This window comes from Vombatus ursinus, unplaced genomic scaffold, assembly GCF_900497805.2.
Source record: "Vombatus ursinus unplaced genomic scaffold, bare-nosed wombat genome assembly UNPS02014847.1, whole genome shotgun sequence".
NCBI lineage: Eukaryota > Metazoa > Chordata > Mammalia > Diprotodontia > Vombatidae > Vombatus > Vombatus ursinus.
Genome location: NW_020954625.1, coordinates 14,903,838 through 14,904,765, shown reverse-complemented (window position 1 = coordinate 14,904,765; position 928 = coordinate 14,903,838). Strand labels below are relative to the sequence as shown.

The 928-nt window shown below is 36.7% G+C and overlaps 1 protein-coding gene across 1 annotated transcript in view; it reads right to left on the bottom strand.

Annotated features, from left to right (window-relative positions):
- The window catches only part of CCDC6 (coiled-coil domain containing 6), an 87,891-nt gene extending 87,302 nt beyond the window's left edge, over nt 1-589 (bottom strand). The window contains exon 1 of the mRNA XM_027840610.1: nt 524-589. Coding sequence (XP_027696411.1) covers nt 524-589 — 66 coding nt within the window. The remainder of the gene's footprint in view (nt 1-523) is intronic.
- Between the last annotated feature and the right edge of the window lie 339 nt (nt 590-928).

Here is a 928-nt window from a genome sequence, read left to right as displayed (position 1 = left end):
GTGTGTAGATATGTGTGTATACATGTATGTATACAGGGTATATATGTATATGAAAATGTGTGTAGATATCATGTGTATGTATATACATTGTACATAAATATTGTATTATCTATGTATGTGTGCATACAGGGTGTTCCAAAAGACTTCGTGCAGTTTTAAACTACTAACAGTTTTAAACTGCACTAAGACTTTTGGGATACCATATGTGTATGGGTGTGTGTATAGTACGTGTTAATATGTATATGTGTTGGATGCCTGCACTTGTGTGTATACAGAGTGTGTAGATACATATTTTACATATATACAGTACATACATGTTATTCTGTGTATATATTTGTGTCCATGTGTATATATGTGTATAAAATGCTCAGTGTATTGTATATATACGCATATTTGTATATATACATATTGTACACGTGTATATGGATTATATAATCTGTAGCTGTATGTGTATTTGCATACATGTGCACATTTACACACACATACACACACCCCAGCATCTTATCAAGTCATTACAACGCACTGGGCGCTGTGGCAGGTACTGAAGACAAAGACTGAAATGACAGTTACTGGCTCCCAGGAGCTTCATTCTAACATATAGAATGCAGTCATATATGAGTATGTGCTTGTATTTACTTAAACAAGCTTTTACTAAGCACCTACTGGGTGCTGAAGACACAAACACACAAAAGAAAATTCTCCGGCTTCAGGAGCTTACCTCCAACCATCAGTCACTGTTTAATTTGGGGGGTTTTGACAGATGACTTCAGCAAGGTGCCGAGGTATTGGTAAGAAACTTCCTCAGCTAGTGTAGAACCTTGGCATTTTTTGATACTATGAGGCTTAGAAAGTTATGTGAGGCGCTGAAACATTCAGTGACTTATTATACCCAGTCTGTAGCCTGGGTGGATTTTGAACCTTGGCCTTC